The sequence below is a fragment of the Sceloporus occidentalis genome, unplaced genomic scaffold (assembly GCF_023333645.1).
Source record: "Sceloporus occidentalis isolate IW3139 unplaced genomic scaffold, rSceOcc1.0.p SCAF_1, whole genome shotgun sequence".
Taxonomy (NCBI): Eukaryota; Metazoa; Chordata; class Lepidosauria; order Squamata; family Phrynosomatidae; genus Sceloporus; species Sceloporus occidentalis.
The window spans coordinates 22,452,652-22,473,249 of NW_028316981.1; the positions used below are offsets into that span (position 1 = coordinate 22,452,652).

Consider the following 20,598-nt stretch of genomic DNA (forward strand, 5'->3'; position numbering starts at 1 on the left):
AATGCTCCTCTCTGAACTGCCAGTCCAAGGATTCCATAGGACTAAATCATGGCAGTTAACATGGAATTATTGTGCAATAATTGTGTAAAACATGAAAGAGGTCTACTTTCTCTAGGGGTTTAAACAGGGTACAACACTTGTAAGCTTCATATTACAAGGTACTGTATGGATGTACCTCGATGCAGTTGAGAACCATAACAATTTGTGCTAAAATAAATCTTAGTACAGTGATGTTTATTTTCTTTCCCTTAGGGTTAGCATGGCTTTCTCTTTGAAAACAAGTAATATAATAAGTCTCTTATCCTCCATAGATCCACTACAAATTTGGTATTTCATCCATCAACTCGCTTTTTTAAGCTTCTCTCTTTTCCCCCCAGTCTGGAACCATATTTAATAAATTGTCCTCTCATGTAAGCTTTACTTGCATCCCAATCTGTTATGGATCTGTACCTTATTTAAGTACAGTTCAGGGGGGAAAATCCTCAGTTCTTATATACATTGGTGAAATATTGCTGTCTCCAACCATCTAATAATCCAAAGTACTCCATTTGTTTAAAGAAGAGTATAGGTAGTTTTCCTTGACCTTTCGTAATACCTTTACTGGAACATTTATTTTTAGTAGAATCAGCTATCCCATTTCAATCACCCATGCAGATCACATCTTTCAGGTCTAGTTCAGATGTCTTTTTTTTAAAATAAATCATAAAATGTTGATTTAGCAAGCACATTTCTTGCTAAAGAATTTCTGATTTCTCATTATTGGGGCCATAAATACCCCTTAAATGCATTATCTTGCCATTCCAGTTGATTTCTACAAAAATCAATTTAGGCCGTAATGTTTGATTTATGCAAAAGACTACTCCATTTCTTTTGTTCTTGTTTGTAGACACGAACTCTAAGCCCATACTTCTATTCTGCAAATGCCTAGTCTCTTTTTTTATGAGTCTCTTGAAGACAAATAATTTCATATTTTGGATCTTTTCCCCCTTAAAGTATGCACTCAATATTTCACTAAAGATGACTTTATGTATGAAATGTATGATTACATCTCTTGGAATTTTTCCCCACTGTGTAGAGTTTTGCCTATATATTTCTTCAGTTGTCTTCTCCAGTCCTTCAAAACTGCTTATAAGACCCTTCAAAGCTTTTAAAACTATTTTAAATCTGTGAGCCCTTCTAGAACAGCTCTTAACCGAATCTGTGTTTTCTTTGATTTTAGCTCTACCGTCATATTTCTGTCCTGTGCCTTTTCCAAATCCTGCCATAAAATATCCATTCCCTTCAAATTATCAGAGATCTCTTGTTCATATTTGTGAAGTTCTGGACTGATGTTATGATCTCTTTGAACTGTTTTTCAACAAGCTCTTTAAAATGACTTGTTGTTGTTGCATGCCTTCAAGTTGTTTCCGATTTATGGAGATCCTGTCATGAATTTTTTTAAGAAGGTTTGTTCAGAGGAGATTTGCCTTTACCTTCCCCTAAGGACAATGAGTTTCATGGCTGGGCTAGGAATCGAATCCTGGTCTCCAGAGTCATAGTCCAACACTCCAACCACAACACCATGCTGGCTCTCTACAAATGATTTACTTGCCTGTAATCTCTAATCTTAACAAGTGCAGTTTCTTCTCTGAATTCCCATTACTTTCTCCTACACACTTATTCAAATCTAAAATCTGATTAGACAACTCAGGTATTGAGGCTTGAATTTTAAAGAGCTCAGAGTCAGTTTTGCTTAGCCTGTTCTGTGGATTTTTTTTAAAGAACTGCCCAGTTTCCTCCTTCCATAGCTTCAAGGGAAGCTCCCCAAAAATTATTCTGAGAAGTGTTATGTGGAAAAGGAAAGGAGAACAGCTAGATAAAGTGCATGCTTCTCTTCACCTCTGAGAATCTGGTTCCTACATGGAAATGTTCTTTTAAGGGGTTTATGCACAATGGTCTCTTGGAGGCGTATCTGAATTCATGATAGATAAATCCTACAGTGCCTTAATCAATCTTCATGTGCTTTGTAGCATTCTGTCCTCAGCAGAGATCAGAGCCCATGTCGTAATGTGAATTGATTACATGTCAATTACATTCTTCATATGAAAACAATTTAAACCGAAATATATAGTAAATTTTTTTACCAAATGAAATTTAATGTAATTTTTAGGACATTTTAGATCTTTTGTTACATGCCCCTAAGTTTTACCCTCAACTTATCCATGGGTCATGTCAAAATCCATCATTCCGGTCCCAAAATCTGCCCTCAACTTATACATAAGGTCCACTTATAGTCAAATATGTACGGTATATATTGAGATTTTTTTTCCAAGTCAACTCTGACTTATACTAACCTATCATAGTTTTCAGGCAAAGAGCACGCAAAGGTGGTTTGTCTGTGCATTTGCCTGAATATAGCCTACAGTACTTAACACCCCATGGCAGTCTCGCTTCTGAGTACTAACCAAACCTGACTCTTTACAGCAATTAAAGTAAGCTGAGCACAAAGGAGGAAAGCACGAAGATGAGAGAGGAAACTGGGACAGTGTTAAAACATCTGGAAAAGTGAGATGACAGAGGCTTAATCGGGACTGTCTCTGCCAAATTGGGACAATTCAAGCATATGGGCTATTCTGGGGCTGAAAATCACTTTTTGCACTGGCGATCTGGTGGCTGCAAAAAAAAACCAACATCTACATAATACAACATGTGTTCTTATAAAAGAAAGGGGAGAAAGATGGCAGCAGTTGCAGTTTAGAGGTGTGGCAAAGAAAACAAACAGAAAATCTGCAAACTGGCCCTTTGTGAGTATAGGATGCAAAGGTTGCTAGATCTAACAAACAGCAATGTGTAAATTTACAGCGCTTCATAAATAAAGGTTAATAATAATAATAATAATAATATAGGTCCCTTAGACCCTGAAGACCCTGGAGTTCCAGTTGCATCACTGATGAAGCAGCCTTTCCTAAGACATGTGTAATATCTAATGCAGGAGGGCACTCCTCTCTGTTGTCCCACTGGTTAAACGAGGCACAGTATCACATTCTAGTCTCAGAAAGGAAACTCCTCTGTTTAGCAGAGCCTAGAGTTGGGGAAGGAAGTGTAAAATGCATGTAAAGACACCCCTTGGTCTGGATCAGTGTGAGGAGGAGGGGGTCTTGGCTATGGACAGTGTTGCCAACAAGCCTCAAAGATAATTCCCGAAAAGGTTTGTCCAAAACCCGCTGAATCCCCCCAGATCACACGGAATATTCAGTCACAATTCCTGGAAAATTCCCATAATGTTAAAATGGCAGATGTTTTGCAAATAAATGTAAACATAATTGAATAAAAATAATTGTAACTTATTTCAACTCTCAAAATCACCACTGAACCAAACAAAGAATCTTTCAGTCCTTTTAAGATATTTATTTTGACATGAAGGGGGTTCAGGAAGCTTTGTGCCAAATAGAAATGTGTTAGGCTGCAACCGCACTGCAGAAATAAACCCAGTTTGACACCCTTTTAATTGCCATGGCTCAGTGCTAGGGAATCCTGGGAATTCTAGTTTTCTGAGACATTTAACCTTCTCTCTCAGCAAACTCTGGTGTGACAACAAACTACAATTCCCAGGATTCCCTAGCACTGAGCCAGGAGAGTTAAAGCGGTCACAAACTGGATTATTTCTGCAGTGTTTTGGACCTTCGTTATTAAAAATGCTCAAGGTCCAATCCATACTGCAGAAATAATCCAGTTTGAGACTGCTTTAACTGCCCTGGCTCAGTGCTAGAGAACCCTGGGAATTGTACTTTTGTGAGAAAGAGCTCTGGTGCCACAATGAACTACAATTCCCATGCATCTGAGGAAATACGCTTAAGTCTAGGAAAGCTCATGCTGCCAACTTTTCTTTCAGTGAGTCTCAAAGGTGCTACAAGATCTCTCTATCATCATCACCATTATTATTATCATTATTAAATCCAAATGCAGCTGAAGAACTGGACTTAAACTGGCAACACTGATGTACTGTAGACTCATTCTCTGGGGCTGTGATCTGGAAGCGTGGAGGCAATTCCCTTGTCAAACCAGGGAATCCTGGGAATTGTAGTTTGTTGTGACATGTTGAGACACTGCTTTTACCGGCAGCCAAGGCTCCATGCATGAAATTCTGGGCTTGGTGGTTTGTTGTGCCCAGAATCCCATCATCGCAGGGAGCCTTGCAGTTAGCCCTCTCTCTGATTGGCTGAAAACTGTTACACTCCAAAGGGTTGGTTGCTCTGCAGCAGTCTGGAGCTGAAATGGGCCAAAGTCACGGAAAAGGCATTGAAATAGAGCCAGGCATGAAAATCACACAAAAAGCTCTGAAAAGTCCCCGTTCTTCTTCGTGGTCTCTGCGAATCATACAAATGGGTTTCACTGCGCCTGCGCAGTGCTGTTCGGAACCTTCTGGAATCACTGGGCAAAGTTTACTTTGCAACATATAGAAACTTTTTGGCGGTAACTCCGCCCACCCGTTATAAGGCCCCTGCCTTCCCGCTCTTTCCCCAGTTCCTTTTTTCCGCCGCGCTAGCTGCTTCTAGGAACTTTCGCTCGCTCTTGCTTGTACGGAATCACTTTCACTAGACCTCAGACTGTTTTTGACCATTCTCTTTCTCCCGCCCTGGTAACTTCGGACCTCTTCGGCTTGTTTTTTGACTTCGCTTTTGACTCTCCCTACGGATTTGACGACTTGGAAGGATGCCTGCGCCCTTCAAGAAATGTGACGCCTGCGGGGGCAAGGTGCCCGTCCAGGACCCTCACTCCTCCTGCCTGTTTTGTCTGGGAAAGGACCATGATGCCAGAGCCTGTCACCTCTGTAAGTCTCTGTCCTCCCAAGCCAGGAAGAACTGGGAGTCCCGGCTGACTTCGGCTATTGCCCTGGGAAAGGTCCGGGAGGGACGTCCCCGCTCATCTTCGCTTCCTCCGGCTGCCCCGGCTGCTCCGCCTGCGTCTTCTTCACGGGCCAGCACTTCTAGTGTGGTCTCTGTCCCGGCCGGGACACGATCTCCGACCACCTCCGATGTGACCCGTGGTCCCCCGAGACCCAGTGTCACCGACGAATCCTCCAAGCGCCCCCAGACAACCTCGGGGACTGAGGGTTTCGAGCCCAGGGAGAGATCCGGGAGGAAGCCGTCCCCGGAGGGCTCGCGCTCGAGAGAGCGTCAGGAGTCGGGAGTCCGGACCGTCTCGCTACCGTCCTCCAAGGCGTCGTCGAAGGCATCTCGGCACGCCTCCAAGTTGCCCGAGACGGGGGGATCTTCCTCTGGGAAGGCGGTAACATCTGAGAGGGCTAAGCCAGCCAAGCCCCACTCCAAGGGAGCCACTGTCCTGCACGACTTGCCGGACAATCCCTTCTTTCCGCCTGAAGACTTGGCGGTGACTCCGACGTCTTCCAAAAAGAGGCGTCACACGGAGGTGACCGAGGCAGCTCCACCCAAGAAGTCCAAGACCAAGGACCACTCCGGGTCGGAGCGTCCGGCCGGGTCAAAGGAGCGTGCTCCACACAAGCAACGCTCCCCCTCCAAAAAGACCTCAGAGAGGACCCCCTCCAAGGAGACCTCGGGGAAGACCCCCTCGCGCCCGAAGAAGACGGTCTCAGCACATGTGACCACGGTGCTGACCACGCCACTCCCGCCGGCCCAAGATCTCGCCGCCGTCAGCGAACCAACCTCTCCCCAGAGGGAGCCATCTCCGCTCTCCGTCCATTCAGATGAGGAGGAGGCTGTCCCTGTGTCCGACATCGACGAGCCACGAGAGCTGGACACTGACATGTTCTTTGACACCGAGACTCAGAGATACTACATGTCGGTCCCGAAGGAGAGGGCTTTCAGGGAATTCACCAGGCTTAACTTGCGCCCGGCGGTTCCCCAGGGGGACGAGCCATCATCCTCCCATGCGGTAGCCTTGTCCTCGGTACCTCGCCGTCCGCCTTCCGAGCCACCGGCCCCGCAAATCCCGGCTCGCACTCCATCCCGAGCCAAGGTGACTGACATTCCCCTGACGTCTGACTCCGATTCAGACCAGGATCCTTTGCCTCCATCACGGGAACCTTCAGATGGAGAAGAGGACCCATCCGACCCGCCTTCACCGCAGGAGTTGCATCACCCGGGCTCCTCATCTCCCACTGATGATGTTCGCTCCTTCAGCGAACACATCATTAAGATGTGCCGGACTCTTGATATTGAGCTTTCCCCGCCTGAGGAGGAGGCTTGCGATCCGGTAGAACGCTGGGTCCTCGGTCGTGTTCCCACTCCACCCTGCATCCCGATGTTGCCCTCGTTGCAGTCCATTGTGCAGAGGTCATGGGATGCCCCGACTTCGCTCGCCGCGTCCTCCAGGAAGGTCGAGATGCTATACCGGATCTCCCCACCGGGCTGTCCGTGGTTGACCGACCATCCCAAACCTAACTCGGCCATCGTGGAGGGGGCACAGCAGACCTTCGTGCCAAAGCAGGCGACGTCCCCGGCAGACCGAGAGGCCAAGAAGATCGATGGCCTAGCCAAAAAGGCCTACTCTTCGGCCGCCCTCACCGTAAAGGCTATAAATTACAACGCCTGTATGGGGGCATACATCCAGGCCTTGATGGAGGGGATTTCGCCCATCATCCCTGACGTCCCTGATGAGGTCCAACGTCGCTTGGTGGAGATCCGCGATGAGGCCCACTCCATAGGGAGTTGGATCATCACCGCCTCCAGGAACGTCGCCGACTGCGCGGGATGAGGCATGGCAGCATCGCTGGCTTTGCACCGACATGCCTGGCTGAGGGGGTCAGACCTCAACGCCAACGTCAAATCAGCGATTGAAGAGATGCCCCTGGACGGTACCGGCCTTTTCTACGCCGACACTGACGAGCGTCTGAACCGCAAGTTCAGAATGAAGGCAGCGGCTAAGAAGCACGGGATGTCGTCCACCCCCGTCTCTCCCTTCAGAAGAAGGCACCGTCCTTGGCCACCGCAAGGTCAGTCCCAGGGCTCCTTTCCTCAAGACCAACAGCCTCAGCAGCAGGGCTCACAGAGGCGCCGTTACCCCTCGCAGTCTTCCTCCTCCTCTGGCCGTCGTAATTTCCCGCCTCGGTACCGCAAGTCCCGCCGGCAGGACACCGACCAGGGGAAGAAGAGAGCCTGAAGGGACGCAGCGCACTTCGTTTCCCCTTCGCCCTTATTCTTTTTGGACATCCTGAGGCCTTTTACTAACATCTGGGCCTCGATTACATCGGACTCGTGGGTTCTTAACATCGTCCGCAGGGGATATGCCCTCGAGTTCCAAGAGCTCCCTCCAACCGGGGCCTTTTTGTCCACTCTCCCCTCGGACACCCTTCTCGACGAAGTGCGCACTTTGCTGGAAAAAGGGGCAATCTCCCCTTTACCGCCCGAACAATGCTCTAGGGCTTTTTTCTCCAGGTACTTCACGGTACCGAAGGCGGATGGGGGAATCAGGCCCATCCTGGACTTAAGACAATTGAATCTGTTCCTTGAATACCATCGCTTCCGAATGGTAACCTTGGCCTCCATTCTGCCTTTACTCCATCAGGGTCTGTGGTTCGCGACCGTCGACCTGAAGGATGCCTACTTCCACATCGGGATTCGGGAGTCCCACCGATGATTCCTCGCCTTCGCTGTGGGCTCCGCCGCGTACCACTACAATGTCCTCCCCTTCGGCCTTGCCACGGCACCGAGAGTCTTCACGAAGTGCATGGCACCGGTGGTGGCCTACCTGCATCAGAAGGGGTTCATGGTCTTTCCGTACCTGGACGACTGGCTTTTCGCTGCCGAATCCCAGAGAGAACTGCAGGAGGCTCTCTCATTCGCCTTAGACCTTTTGGACTCCCTCGGTCTGGTGATCAACCGAGAAAAGTCCCATTTCACACCTTCCAGACAGGTCAAGTTCATCGGGGCCATCCTCGACTCCGAAACATGCTCCGCCTTTCTCCCTCCAGACCGTTTCCAGGCGCTGATGACTTCGATCGTGCCTTGCATCTCTCACAGAAGGGTGAGGGCCAGGGACGTCCAGGTCGCCCTGGGCCACATGGCATCGACTCCGCCTTCGACCTCTTCAGTCCTGGTTCCTCTCGGCCTTCTCTCCGATGACAGACCCTCCGTCCAAATGGCTCACGGTACCGAGACCTGTAGCCGCCTCCCTCAGATGGGGGTTGGACTGCCACAACGTGTGCATGGGAATGCCCTTTCATCAGCCTCAGCCCCAGCTGACTCTGACAACAGATGCATCCCTGGAGGGATGGGGCGCTCACCTGCTCGACCTGGTCATCAAAGACAGGTGGTCTGTCCAGGACAAGCTCCTCCACATCAACGCTCTGGAAATGTTGGCGGTGGAAAAGGCACTGAGGGCATTTGAATCCGCGGTCACAGACAAGGTGGTCCTCCTGAGAACGGACAACACCACCGTGATGTACTACATCAGGGGTAGGCAACCTTTTTGAGCCGGGGGCCAGGTTGCTGTCCCTCAGACAACTGGAGGGCCGAAGCCGGGGGTGGAGCTTCCACCCTCCGGGGGCGGAGCCACATAACAGGGGTGGAGCGTCCACCCCCAGGGCGGAGCCGCATGCTGGGGGTGGGGCTTCCACCCTCCAGGGCAGAGCCACATAACAGGGGTGGAGCTTCCACAGAAGCATCATCATAATCATCACTACCACCACCTCCACTGCTATCATTGTTACAGCAGACCTTTCAGCAATAAATGCACCAAAAATACACAGAAATGCACTTTGGAAAGTCACACTCCTCCTCCTCTTTCTCATTGAGAGGGGATTTTGCACATAGAACACCAAGGGCAAGTGAAAATAATAATAATAATAATAATAATAATAATAATAATCAGTTACAAGCATGGAAACTACTAAAATGCAATTCAAAATAAAAGGCAGGAAACATGCACTCTTTCAACCCAGAAAAGCCAGAAAGTACTACTGAGAGGGCATTTTGCAAAGAACACCAGGGCAATTAAATAATAATATTAATATTAAAGTTACAGGCATGGAGATTACTAAAATGCAATTCAAAATAAAAGGCAGGAAACATGCACTCTTTCAACCCAGAAAAGCCAGAAAGTACTACCGAGAGGGCATTTTGCAAAGAACACCAGGGCAATTAAATAATAATATTAATATTAAAGTTACAGGCATGGAGATTACTAAAATGCAATTCAAAATACAAGGCAGCAAGCAAAGAAAAGCCACAAAGTACTACTGGGAGGGCATTTTGCAAAGAACACCCACCTAACCCCCTCCCCCAATGAACCAACCTGTGGATGCAGCTGCTGCTCTGGCTCCGTTTCTCCCTGGCTTTGCCCTCCTTCTGCTGCCTCCTCCTCCTCCTTTCCCTGCTCTTGGGAGGAGGAGGGCAGAGGGCGAGGTGGAGCCTGCTGCAGGCCCACTGCAGCTCCTGGAGCCCTGTTGGAGTGCTCTAGGGGCTGCAACGGGCCTGCTACATGGGCGCCGCCATTTTGTTTTTCAAAATGGCGGCGAAATCTCGTGTGACCTTTGCCATCCTGAGGTCTCTCGAGATTTCGGCCGCCATTTTGAAAAACAAAATGGCGCCCGGAGCGGCAAAAAAAGGGGGGAAATCGGCGGCAGGAGTGCTCGGGGGCCGCTTGGAAGGCCTTGGCGGGCCGGATCCGGCCCGCGGGCCGCAGGTTGCCTACCCCGGTACTACATCAACAAACAAGGAGGCACCAAGTCAGAGACCCTGCTCAAGCTCACTCTCCGCATCTGGGACTGGTGCATCCAGAAGCATGTCCTCCTCCAGGCGATTCATCTTCCCGGAGAGGACAACGAGCTGGCGGATCGCCTAAGCAGATCCCCTTCGGTGTGCCACGAGTGGAGGCTCCATCCCGAGACGGTCAGCGACCTCTTCGACCGGTGGGGAAATCCCCGGATCGACCTCTTCGCAACCGGTCAGAACAGCCACTGTCCCCAGTTCTGCTCCAGGAAGCGAATGGACGGATCCCTCGGAGACGCGTTCGCTTTCCTCTGGACGGGGGAGCTCCTCTACGCCTTCCCTCCGTTCCCTCTCATCATCAGGGTGGTGTCCAAGATGACAACGGACCGGTCGCATGCGATCCTGATCACGCCGTGGTGGCCGAGACAACCGTGGTTCGCATCCCTTCTCCACCTCTCCAAGAGATGCTTCCTCCGTCTCGAAACTCGCCCGGACCTGCTGTCGATCCAGGACGGACGGATTCTCCACCCGGACATCGAGAGCCTTCCGCTAGTGGCCTGGAGGATACGGCCCTAACTGTCTTGCCGGAGGCGGTGAGGACAGTGATCCTGGCTGCTAGGAAACCTTCCACCCAGCGGTCCTACGTCCTGAAATGGAAGAAATTTTGCCTCTTCCTTGATCGAAAGGGCTTGTCTCCAGCTCAGGTTTCTACATCAGTGGTGCTGGAGTTTTTGATGGCGCTTTTGGATGAGGGGCTGTGCCTCGCATCCATTAAGTGCTATTTGTCTGCCATTTGTGCTAAGTACCAGTTCGGGGGGAGGGCTTCCTTTTTCAGGGATCCTTTGGTGAAGGGGTTCCTTAAGGGATGTGCCAACCTATACCCTCCGGTGTCGATACCGGCACCGGCTTGGAGCTTGGAGGCAGTGTTGTCGGCACTCCAATCCAAGCCTTTTGAACCGATGGCCACAGCGGACTTGAGACTTTTGACTTGGAAAACCGCCTTTCTTGTGGCCATCACCTCTGCCCGCCGTGCGGGCGAACTCTGTGCCTTGCGGAGGGACCAGCCCTTCCTGAGGTTCCACAAGGACAAGGTGGTCCTCCGGACAGACATTACCTTCCTGCCTAAGGTTGTCTCTGCGTTCCACATGTGCCAGGACATTGTGTTGCCGACCCTCGCTTCCAATCCGACTTCGGATGCGGAGCGAGGCCTGCACTCTCTGGATGTCAGGAGAGCGCTGGCATTTTACCTGGACAGAACTGCTGCCTCCAGTCGGTCCGAGAGACTTTTCCAATGCTACTCAGAGCCGAAGAAGGGGTTGCCCGTGTCTGCGCAGAGGTTCTCCAAATGGGTGGCCGGTACCATCCACCTCTGCTATGAACTCTTGGGCAAACCTCTCCCTGGCAGGGTTCGGTCCCATTCTACAAGGGCAATGTCAGCGTCTTCCGCATTCCTCTCGGGGATCCCCTTGGAGGATGTCTGTAAGGCTGCTGTCTGGTCCCAACCTTTGACTTTTATCAAACATTATAGGTTGGACACCAGAGCCATTCGAGATGCAGCTTTCAGGAGGGCTGTGTTGGTTTCAGGGTTGCATTGATTGCACTACTGATGGTCTGTGTTTAGCATTTTTGTGCATAATGCTGCTGTTTTACATTCTGTTGAATGTTGATTTGCACGATCTCAATGGGATTGGTCTTGCATGACCTGTTATTCCCTTCTCAGGGTTTGCAATGTTATTGCTATGTTGAGTTTGTGCATGAACAAAAGACTGACTCTTTTTATGGTTCAAGGTTTTTATTGTTACAATAAATATACCCTTGCTTTACCATAGCTTTGGTTTCAGGACACTCCCTCCGCCGCCTACCTAAGCTTGTCAGTCTAAACCCATTTGTATGATTCGCAGAGACCACGAAGAAGAAGGACAGGTTGCTTACCTGTAACAGTATTTCTTCGAGTGGTCATCTGCGAATACATACAAATCCCACCCGTCCGTCCCCTCAGTGTCCTGCTCTTATTGGCTCTTCCATCGCCTGCTTGGCGGAAAAAATTGCGGAACTGGGGAAAGAGCGGGAAGGCAGGGGCCTTATAACGGGTGGGCGGAGTTACCGCCAAAAAGTTTCTATATGTTGCAAAGTAAACTTTGCCCAGTGATTCCAGAAGGTTCCGAACAGCACTGCGCAGGCGCAGTGAAACCCATTTGTATGTATTCGCAGATGACCACTCGAAGAAATACTGTTACAGGTAAGCAACCTGTCCTTTTCACGTGAAAGTCACGAAATTGGCAACACTAGTTATGGACTACATTTCCCAGAATCCCCTAGGCAGGATGGAAGGCCATGGTGGCTGGAGAATTTTGGGGGCTGCAATCTAAAAAAATTGCTCCAAACTCTGGGGAATGTTGCTTATGGGGGAGGGATGTGAACCACTCTGGTAACAGTACTTCTTCCAAAGGTCAAAGATGATCTTGAATTGTACTGGCTGTATTGGGCCACCGAAAAGGTGCAAAATATCACCATGCTAGCTTTCAAAGCTTCACAGCTTTTGTCATCAGACAGTGATGGTAAAATAGTATACAGGTGAAAGAAAGTGATGATGTGCTGGTCATGGCATCTACATTTTGCTTTAGGCTTAAAAGTTTCAAATCATTAAAAGTCTAGGGAAATCCATCTCCCCCGCCTCAATGCTATGCAACTTACTTTTGGAATATCAAGGAACCAAATGAAGTGAAACATCTGCCCCCACATAGAAAAAAGGGAACACTTTTTCACCATTGAAAGAGGCCTTGATTTCAGTAACTTGGTTGCCATTGTAAAAGGTCATGTTGTCCCCTTCATAATCCAGAAGTACGCCAATCTTTCCGCATCCGGTGGGAAGTCCATGTGAGCCAAGGTCCAATTGCCGAGCCCACCAGAGACCCTGTTGCCAAATCCCTTCCTCTTGGGTAAGGGAAAGACCTTTTTTTCTTTTCACAGAATTCCTGGCAACCCCCACAGCCCACCCCCTCGAGTTTCCGTACTCCACCTCCCAGTAATGTTTCCCAGAGGTAAATCCTGGACTACCGAGCACACAGGGATTTTTACTGAATCTCCCTGGATTATCTGCCACATCTTGGACTGTAGATGAGGATTTCACAGTCTTCTTGTCTGGAGTCACTATGAGCCTTGGATAGGCGGTGTCAGGATCAAAAGACACATCACCTGTAGGAGGAAAAGGCAAAACATTAGAGCACAGATGGAGAATGTGTAGCCAAGGGGTTATGTGTGTCCCCCGGCGTCTGTTTGTGGGCTCTTGGCCACTACAGACTGTTCAGATGGTCCTTCTTCTTACCCAAAAAGCTTCTCCTGGAAGATTCCAGGGGTGCTTTCATACTTTGTTGATGTTGTGTGCCTTCACGTCATTTCAGACTTTTGGCAACCCTAAGGCAAACCCATCATGTGGTTTTCTTGGTCGGATTTATGCAGATGAGGTTTGCCATTGCATTCATCTAAGGTTGAGAGTGTCTGACTTGCCCAAGGTCACCCAATGGGTTTCATGGCTGAGCTGGGAATAGAACCCTAGCCTCCAGAGTCATTGTCAACATTCAAACAGCTATACCACACTGCTCTCCCCTATCATTACATAGTTATAATATTTAATACAAGAAGGATGTTGACATACAATTCAAGAAGAATCTTGACAAACTGGAGCAGATCTAGAGGTGGGCAACCAAAATGATGAAAGGTCTGGAAACCATCAAGCCCTATGAGGGGAGGCTTAAGGAGCTGGGTATGTTTAGCCTCTGGAAGAGAAGGTTAAGAGGTGACATGATAGCCATGTTTAAATACTTGAAGGGATGGCATATTGAGGATGGAGCAAACTCATTTTCTGCTGCTCCAAAGAATAGGACACAGAGCAATGGTTTCAACCTACAGGAAAAGAGATTCCACTTAAACATTAGGAAGAACTTCCTGATGGTAAGATCTGTTCAACAATGGAATACGCTCCCTTGGAATGTAGTCAAGTCTCCTTCTTTGGAGGTTATTAAACAGAGGCTGAGTAGCTATCTGTCAGGGTTGCTTTGATTGTGAGTTCCAGCATGGCAGGTGGTTGGACTGGATGGTCCTTGGGGTCTCTTCCAACTCGTTGATTGTAATACTGTACATTGATTACCACGTTCATTGCCAGGGTTCAAACCTATGCAGTCTTGGGATTTCTGAATTTTATGCGGCATTTAGAATTCATTGCCAGAGAGCTCCTCTAGTACCTCACCAAACTACACATACCAATTTCACCAGCCAATTGTAGTGCCATATTGCCTTTGAACTGCCATGGCTGCCCCTATGGAATCCGTATCCTGGACTTTGTAGTTTGGTGAGGCACTTGAGTTATCTGGCACAAAATTCTAAATGCCCCTCCTGAACTGCAAATCTCAGGATTCCATTATAAATAATAAATAATAAAAAAAAAATTTATTTGTATACCGCCCTTCCAACGATCAGGGCGGTGAACAACATGTTAATAACACAGTACAATTACATCATAAAACACAATAGAAATACAACACAGCATATTAAAATCAAATTAAAACCCAGGGGCATCGTAGATCCTGAATTGACACCAGAAGCAGTAAGCCAGCTTATTTATTCATGGGATAAGCTCCGAACATGCCATAGAAAACCAGTGAAAATGGAACTTGGACAATTTGTTCCTGCTATATATTGTTGTGTGATAACGTCCTACGTACAGATCCTTAAACCTTCAAATCCAGAGTTGGTCATGGAGGGTGAAGAAAGCAAAGCAGCAGCTTTTTGCATTGTCCTGTGCCTCTTCTGCATTTGTGGGCCAAAAAAGACACAAATTATTTACAAAAAAAATTTCAGAATCGTGTGGGTCTTGCAGCAGTGTCATGGGGGGCACTAAGGATTCCAAAAAAGGAATTTGGAGGCTGTATGTGGCCCATGGATCATACTTTTCACAAGTATAGCTTGATGGGAAGACTGTGAGGGTTAGGTGGACAGTACCCCTTCTGCTCAAACAGTAGGACCACTTCCTAGCCATGCTAGTGAGGGATTTATGGGAATTGTAGTCCTAAAAGTAATATTTCCAAGGTTTGGGTGTGTGGATGGATGGATGGATGGATGGATAGACAGACAGACAGACAGACAGACAGACAGACAGGGAGTGGGGAACCTATACCTCATTAACTGTCTTCATCTGATTTTCGCCCTTCTTTGACTCTTATTTCCACTCAGTGATTGGATATAAGAGAGAAGAGGGTATTTAGGTGCTGGGGAGCTGCTGCATGGAATGGAGCTTTGCAGTATAGCTTCAGAAGCTGTTACATGATGCAGAGCACTGATCCATTTAATATTCCCTACTCTATCAGAGACCTGCCAAAATCTCACAAATGAGGAGCCATTTTCCCCCACATTTCCAAATTTCGATCCTAGCTCCTTCTTTTCCGCTCTCCTCAACCCTGCTACTTTGTTTAACTCATCCTTTACTTTTGTATTTTTCCTTTTTCACAGCCAGGACTTTTCCACCTCCTTCCTGGTCAGCCAGAATGCACAGCAAGAGGCACACAAAGCAAGAGGGTCCTAAGGAGAGAGGAGCACACAGAGAGAGGTCAATAAGCGGGGCATGCTTCTGATTCAGGCAAAGTGTTCCTCAACTAGAAGCCCATACCCTCCAACTGTCTCAGTTTGGCAGAGGCAGGCCTGATTAACTCTCTGTCATCCCACTTTTCCATCTGCTTTTAAAATGCCTCTTTCTCTTGTTCCTACTTTCCCTCTTCATCCTCAGCTTACTTCCAATGGTGCAATTTGAGTTCAAAGTGCAAAAGTATGTTCCACTCAATTAACTCAATGAGGGTAGAAGACAACCAACAATCTTGATTGTTTTTGCTCTTCTAAACATTGTTAAGGCATCCTTCTTTTTGTTATCACCAGTGGGTATGATGTGCCCACCTGATGTTCCTGGATAACAACTCACAGCATTCCTCATCACTGGCTATGCTAGCTAGGGTTGCTGAGACTTGCAGTTCAACTACATCTGGATGGCCACTCCATTCCCACCCTGATCATAGGTGACAAACACAAGGGCAAGGCCTACAAAGGGAACACAATGCCAAAAGTTGTTGCTTCACATATCCTTTGGAACCTCTGGGTAGAAACTGTTGGGAAGCGAAGAAGCATCAATACTTGTTTTTAGTAATTAAGGAGAGAGGGAATTTTGAAATGAATGTCTTATTTTCATCCCTGTGTTCTCTGATCTATGTCACTCATGCCTTTTTTGCTTCCTGCCTACAGAGATCACTTTCCCATTCTTTCCCAGAATTAGTTATTGTTATACAACCCTTTGAGAAGAAAGCACCTATGATGTTTCTGCTTCAGAATGGCTCTTACATCTACACATGAGAGTCCACATTGAAGACTCTTTTACCAATCTTTCCTGTGCTTATCTACTTTCCTATCTCTGATTGATTTCTTGCAACAATAAATATGAGTTTTACAGTGGAACCTTGGACTTTCAGTGGATACCAAAATCCCTGGATGCTCAAGCTCCATTATTATTATTATTATTATTATTATTATTAACCTTTATTTATGAAGCGCTGTAAATTCACACAGCGCTGTACATACAATCTTTTTAGTTAGATGATTCCCTGCCCTCGGGCTTACAATCTAAAAAGAAATGGCACAGAAGGAGAAGGGAGTGGTGGAGGGAAAGGGTAAGAGGCCCAGCAGTTCCTCTCTACTTCCAAGGCCAGTGGCATAGTAAAATGGTGTTCCATATATAAAATGGCAAAATCAAGGTTTGCATTTTGGAATGTATATATTTTTAAAATATTTTCAAACCATGGATGCTTGAGTTAGTGAATAAAAAAAAATCTGTGGATACGAAGGGTTGACTGCACTTTTTAACCTTACCAGAGCATCCTGCATATTTTCTATCCTGTTTTATATCAGAAGCTCTTATTATACTGGGACATGTTGTACTCTGTTTAATATAAAAACTAGTATTTCCTACCGAAACATTGCTTAATGGCCAGGTGCATGGGGGCAGGATGTGCTTCCCCAATGCTGCCCCAGGCTCCCTGACACCCCAGGATGTTGTGTCCTTTTTCAGTTGTGGTTTATCTTCACTGATGGTGCTCCCATAGCAAACACATCATGCACCCTCTCTTTTATGGAAGGAGAAGATGGGTGAAGATGGTGGGAGCTGTACCATTTCCAGCAGCCCTTCTGTGCTCTTGAGGGGAAAAGAGGCAGGACAACACCTCTGCCAGTCTTCCTTGTCTTTTCTTTCCACAGTTGCTCTGGCTCCAGACTGTTTTTCATTCAGAAAACAGCAAGGTGCAACTTCACCTCCTTCTTTCCTGGTATGCAAGAGCTGCTAAAGCCATAATCACCAATGGTGAGGGCATTTCCCTCTCCCCAAAGAAAAATTATGCATCCTCCAAATGAAATTCACCTTCATTCCTCAAAATTACTAGCATAGAGGGGAGAGAGAGAGTGACTGCAACTGCACTGTAGAAATACTGCAGTTTGACTCCACTTTAACTGCCATGGCTCAATGGTATGGAATTCTAGGATTTGTAGTTTGGTGAGGTATTCAGCCTTCTCTGTCAGAGAGCTCTGGTGCCACATCAACCTACAGATCCCAGGATTCCACAGGATGGAGCCATGGCAGTTAAAGCGGTGTCAAACTGCAGTATTTCTGCAGTGCAGATGCACCCAGTTAAAAATTAATTCACAGCTAGAACTCTTTCATTTGCTGTATTTGAATTCCCAAGGTCACTTTGCCTACCTCTTTTCTTTGGATGCCCAAACTATGTAAATGCACAGCTGATGTTTGATGTTTTTGTTGTCGTTGTGTGCCTTCAAGTCATTTCCTACGTATGGCAACACCAAGGCGAACCTTAGCATGATTTGTTCAGATGAGGTTTGCTACTGCCTTCTTCTGAGGCTGAGAGTGTGTGTCTTCCCAAGGTCACCTACTGGGTTTCATGGCTGAGCTGGGAATCGAACTGTGGTCTCCAGAGTCGTAGTGGTGCCACAATAAACTGCAATTCCCAGGATTTCCTAGCACTGTGCCAGGGCAGTTAAAGCGGTCTCAAACTGGATTATTTCTGCAGTGTGTTTTGGACCTAAGATTGGGAAGGGCAGTTATGAAGGAACTACAGTGGGCTCTCCACACTCACTGGGGTTAGAGGCACAGGCCCCCCAGGAAAGTGGGGAAAACACACACACACACACACACACACACACACATATATATATATATTACCTGAGATAAAACCTCTCTAGGAATCTCTAGGTCCTCCAGCATAACTTTATGTTTAACATCCGCGAAAAGCTGAGCATAAAATTGCACTGATAGACCTTCACATGCCTAGAGAAGTGTTCTCTCAAGAAATGTGTGGGTCCTCTAGTGCAACTTCTTATTTTATTTTTATTTATTGGATTTATATTCTGCCTTTCCCCCCAAAATGCCAGAGATTGACCATAAAGTCATGCTGGAGGACATAGAGATTCCTAGAAAGGACATATTAATCAAACCCGTCAATAATCAAATCCACAAAAGTCAAAGATGCAAATGTGTGTATGGGGGGGGGGGGCAGTTGTAGATATTATTCTCAAGTGCAAAGATGCAGTTGACCCTCTATATCCATGGATTCTTAAATCAAGCATTCATGGCTTGAAATTGTTACAAAAATATATACATTTCCAAAGCAAACCTTGATTTTGTCATTTTATATAAGGGTAATCATTTTACTATCCATTGTATTTAACAGGACTTGAACATCCATGGATTTTGGTATCCACGAGAGGTCCTGGAACCAAACCCCAGCAGATATCAAGGGCCCATTGTATATTTGATGTATATTATCAGCGTCAGGATCAAAACTGTCATGGTATTTCCAGCTTCTATATATAGATATGAAGGTTGCTCTTAAATAGCAACTCAAGCCTGGACTGTTATTAACAGAGAAAATTACTTAACTGAGGCTATTAAAGGCATATTGTGAAAAAATGTCTCATTGGAAAAGAAAATCTCAGGGGCACTCGCAAAATCAAAATAGGAGAAGAGGAAGACCGCATTACAGATGGGTTATAGATGGACTGATTCAATCAAGGAAACCAAAGACCTGATCCTGCAAGACCTGAGCGCTATTAATGACAGGATCTCTTGGGCAATTGCCACACTGCTGAAATAAAGCAGTTCGATATCACTTTGTCATGGCTCATTCTATGTAATCCTGGGATTTTTAGTTTGGTGAGGTATTCAGACTATGCTGTCACAGAGCTCTAGTGCCTCACCAAACTACAAATCCCAGCATTTCACAATATGGAGCCATGACAGTTAAAGTGGTGTCAAACTGCTTTATTTTTGCAGTGTGGATACACCCCAGGATGCCTCTCATTCATATTCAGCAGACACTTGAGAGAAAATGTTTTCTATATGTATTACCTTTCAACTTCTGCAATAGATTCTGGGAGCTAAAATCGGATCTGATGAAAAGAGACATGGCAGACACGTCTTCTTTCTTCTCCCAGTGGGTGACAAAGAAGCTAGAGAGGGGAAATGACAGAATAACTGCTTTATATCCTGTTGTTAATCCCACGTCCAAGAGTATACTAAACTATCATGCCTTAGCATATACTAATTAATACTTATTCTAAAGCAGCAATTCCCAAACTTTGGTCCTTAGATGTTTTGGACTCCAGCTCTCAGAACGCCCAGCCACCTTTGGCCAACAGTCCAGGAATTCTGGGAGCTGAAGTCCAAAACACCTGGAGGACCAAAGTTTGGGAATCACTGTTCTAAAGTTTCAGACTGCTGCAATGCAGTTGAACTGCTATATGGCCAATTTTTTTAAGCGTTTTTTTTACATTGCTTTTGGTCTTTCATGTGGACAGCAAGTAGGATTGCCAGATGAAATAAAGAACAGGACTCCAGTACCATTAATGGTTGTATAGAAGAGGAAATTTCAGCAGCTGCTGCTTGTCATGCAAACATGGACAAGGAGAAGTTTTACACCTCACAATAAACGTAGGTGAAGCTTTTCCTCATGTTGCACTGGAAATGAACAAGGCCCATCCCAAAAGCCAATGTTTTGCCCCATAGAACAAAACCTACAAATGCCTGCTTATTGTTTTTTATTGTGCCTTCATAGATGGTAGAAGTGTTGGCCCCCTTTAGGGTCCCAAATTCGGATTAGGATATGGCTTTCAGCAAGGAGAAGGCTTCTTTCGAAATACGGAAGAGCTTTTTCTGATCTAGGACCAAGATCCATTCACAAGATAAAACAAAAGATCCCAGGCACCAAACCTATTTAGGTTGGATAGGTAATTTAAAATTCATACTAAAACCAGCCCACTGACAAGGAATCCACCAGCCACCACTGGGCACAAATGTTCCTAGCTTCAAAAAGTGGTGCTTTGTTGTGTTGCTGGGTATTTTGATATTTTTTATAGAAAACAAGATTCTGTACAGGACGCCCCAAAGAATGCTGCTTTTCATTTCCCAAACAGCTGCTGGTCAATTAGCATGTCTGAAAACAAGCATTATCTTAACATCTTACCTTTTATTGTTTCCTTAAAGTCTCCTGTGCTGCCAGAACAGAGCACACAGAGATGCTGGGGACTTCTCCGTAGCTCTTGTGAAGGTTTTTAAGCCCTGCCGACAGCAGGGATGTGGGCTTATGATTTGGTCTTCCCAGGGCTGCAAAGGGAATGGTACATTCTGTTCTATTCTGTGCTAATTAGTTGTAGCCAGATGTCTATGGAAAACTTGCATTCCCTTTATTTATTCTGTGTGGCCTAGGCAAGCCTTAGAGATGTAGGTTGAGGAGATTATGACACACAACGAATTCTGTTCCAATCCCACCATTATCCTGTTATTACTGCATATATTCTAGAAAGTTTAGTCAAAAAATTGGCCCAAAAA

The 20,598-nt window shown here is 46.6% G+C and overlaps 1 protein-coding gene across 1 annotated transcript; it reads right to left on the reverse strand.

Moving 5' to 3' along the window:
* Positions 1-11,928: 11,928 nt before the first annotated feature.
* Positions 11,929-19,722, reverse strand: LOC149321143 (ohanin-like). The gene is made up of 4 exons (XM_089508975.1): positions 19,688-19,722; positions 19,120-19,220; positions 15,150-15,242; positions 11,929-12,863 (listed from the first exon to the last, which is right to left on the reverse strand). Exons 1-4 carry the CDS (start codon positions 19,720-19,722, stop codon positions 12,373-12,375), a joined length of 720 nt encoding a protein of 239 aa, XP_089365101.1. The 3' UTR covers positions 11,929-12,372.
* Between the last annotated feature and the right edge of the window lie 876 nt (positions 19,723-20,598).